Genomic DNA, 2,946 nt, shown 5'->3' with positions numbered 1-2,946 from the left:
TTAACTATGTAATACTTTTTAAGTTCATCCCTTATGCCTTGTAAGGGAGTCAACTTTGTTTTTTTAAATGGTAACACTTATTTTTAATTTAATAAAATGTTTGAGTTTTTAATTTAATAGTAAATGGCATTTGAATTTTTAATATAACTTAATTCGTTTATTAGATATAATCATTTAAAGTTTCAAATTTTTGAATTAATATACAGGTATAATACACAAGGGATTACAAATATNTGAATTAATATACAGGTATAATACACAAGGGATTAAAAAATACAGGTAGCTAATTGAATTTTTTATGACATCGATATTAGCAGGTACACAGCATTGTTATTATCAATGATAGTAAGGTACATTGTTGTGAGTTTATAAATACACTAACTGACAATACAAAAAGTATATCTATTGATAGTCATAATTGATAATAAACAATCCGTGACTGTGACAGCAATATCATAAAAAACCAATTAGCTACCTGTATTTGTAATCCCTTGTGTATTATACCTATATATTAACTCAAAAATTTGAAACTTTAAATGTTTATATCTAATAAACAAATTAAGTTTTATTAAAAATTCAAATGCCATTTACTATTGAATTAAAAACTCAAACATTTTATTAAATTAAAAATATGTGTTACCATTTAAAAAAACAAAGTTGACACCCTTACCAGGCATAAGGGATGAACTTAAAAAGTATTACATAGTTAATAATTCAAGAATAATGTGTGACTAAAGATAATAAAAAAAAAAAATGTTTAAATTATTATTATTCTATAAGTAATTAAGTGGGTTATGATAAAAAAATCACCCTGTATATTTATATGTATGTGTGTATCCATTTAACCAGAATAATTATTTTTAATTATCCTATTGTAATGAAGTTTAAAAATTCAGCTTAAAATATTTAATTCAATCTTGTGTTTTTTTATTTTTCGGACTTATCTTAATAGTACATGTCTTAAAAAAATTATAATAATCCATACATTTTTCAAAAAGTTATAGCATTATAAAGTTAAAAATATAAAAACAAATTGTTTTACAAAAATCATATTTTTTTTATTAACTTTGATGTTTTCACTGTGCCGACAAAATAAAGTCTGAAAATTTTTTTTTTTTAATACTAAAGTATATTGCATAAGTTTTAATTTAAGATATATATAAAAATGTCAGTATTTCCGGAACATTTAAAAAAATTAAGCTGAAAAAGTTCTACTTACTATATGCATTTTTTAGTTTTGAACCCCCCTGTATGTAAGGAAATGATCCGATTTAAAAAAGTATGTCAAATGAAAGATGTATATAAATAGTATTTATCATGAAAAAATTGTATTGATTCATACATTTAGTTATATAAATATAAAGTTAAAAATGTAAAATACAAAATCGAGAATTTTCACACAAAAATAGCATTTGTTAGCTATTTTTTACCGTGAAGACAAAATAAAGTCCGAAATTTTTATTTTCCATGATAAAGTATATTACATTAGCTTTAATTTAAGATATACACAAAAGTGTCAGACTTTTCGGAACACTTTCAAAATTTAATTTTTTGTGAAAAAGTTGTCATTTTAAATCCCCCCCTGTGGGCAAATAAAGTGTCAGATTTATAATATTTTTGCAATGTTTGAGGGTAATGTCTTCGACTAGATATGATTTGTGATCTTTTGACGTATCGTTGAAAGAAATCAGTTCGGTGAGAGCTGAGAAAAAGTAGTAACAAAAAAAAAACATAGTAAAACGAATACCTTTTCAGCTTCGCATCGAAGCTAAAAACAAAAAAAAATTAACTTAGGTAATTCAAAGGTCTAGTACAGCTTTAATTGGAAAATTTTAAATCAGTTTGAATAAATAATAAAAGAAGAAATAAACTTATGAAATTAATTAATTATACATTATCCATGAGCTTTTCAGGTTTTAGCTTCGATGTGAAGCTGAGAAGGTATTAATTTTACTATGATGTTTTTTTTTTGTGCCTTTTACCACTTTTTCTTAGCTTTTTTCAACTTTTTGAAAAATGTATGGATTGTTTNGTGCCTTTTACCACTTTTTCTTAGCTTTTTTCAACTTTTTGAAAAATGTATGGATTGTTTTAATTTTTTTAAGATAAGTACTATTTGTATTCTTCTTTTATGGGACATCCTTTTTTTTAAATTGGACAATTTCCCTTTATATATTATAAATATATATATATTCATAAATTACACTTATAAATCATAAAATTTGAAGATAGGAAATTTCGATTTACTTTATTACTGAATATTACCTTGCTACTCGTAGTATAAATTTACTTTATTACTGAATATTACCTTACTACTCGTGGTATACATTAAACCAATGTTCCTTATAATGTGAACATTTTAGATGATTATTAGTAAATATTTATTGAAGGTTAATACAACTTCACTGACAAAATAATGTGATAATGAAATGTTTATACATATACAAGGATTATATGATATATATTATTTTTTCACAATCAAAACCCCGGGTCCTCCCTGATGACTCTGTATCTTATTATTCTCTTAAGCCTTAGCTGACAGTTGTAGTCAGCTTGGTAGTATTCAAGACGTAAGGTTTTAGAGTCTGCAAAGGGCTTAGGTACACATAATAGTTTTATTAAGCTTTTATTGATTTAAGACTTCTAAGTATTATAGTCAGCTAGTATGTTTACATTATTAAAGAAAAAAATTCATTATTTGTTATTTCTTAATAGGTTGCAGCAACATTAAACAATTTAGCTGTTCTTTATGGGAAAAGAGGCAAGTATAAAGATGCTGAACCATTATGTAAACGAGCTTTAGAAATCAGAGAAGCAGTGTTAGGCAAGGGACATCCAGATGTTGCTAAACAGTTAAATAATTTAGCATTACTTTGTCAAAACCAGGTAATTTTAATTAATATATGTCAATGATTAAAAGTACAACATACATTAATAAAAAAAAAA

At 24.5% G+C, this 2,946-nt stretch overlaps 2 protein-coding genes across 8 annotated transcripts in view; one reads left to right on the top strand and one right to left on the bottom strand.

Moving 5' to 3' along the window:
* LOC126894237 (kinesin light chain) overlaps nt 1–2,946 on the top strand; it is a 30,727-nt gene that overhangs the window by 7,269 nt on the left and 20,512 nt on the right. Inside the window, exon 7 of one of the 7 annotated variants that reach the window (XM_050665091.1) lies at nt 2,716–2,886. The exons of the other annotated variants lie outside the window; for them this stretch is intronic. Coding sequence (XP_050521048.1) covers nt 2,716–2,886 — 171 coding nt within the window. The remainder of the gene's footprint in view (nt 1–2,715; nt 2,887–2,946) is intronic. 7 annotated transcript variants of the gene reach the window in all.
* LOC126894232 (NK-tumor recognition protein-like) overlaps nt 1–2,946 on the bottom strand; it is a gene marked incomplete in the record, with an annotated part of 135,127 nt that overhangs the window by 127,294 nt on the left and 4,887 nt on the right.

The sequence above is a fragment of the Daktulosphaira vitifoliae genome, unplaced genomic scaffold (assembly GCF_025091365.1).
Source record: "Daktulosphaira vitifoliae isolate Bord-2020 unplaced genomic scaffold, ASM2509136v1 Scaffold_1, whole genome shotgun sequence".
In the NCBI taxonomy this organism is placed as follows: Eukaryota; Metazoa; Arthropoda; class Insecta; order Hemiptera; family Phylloxeridae; genus Daktulosphaira; species Daktulosphaira vitifoliae.
The sequence above is the reverse complement of the archived record's forward strand: the minus strand, read 5'-3'. Positions and strand labels throughout refer to the sequence as shown.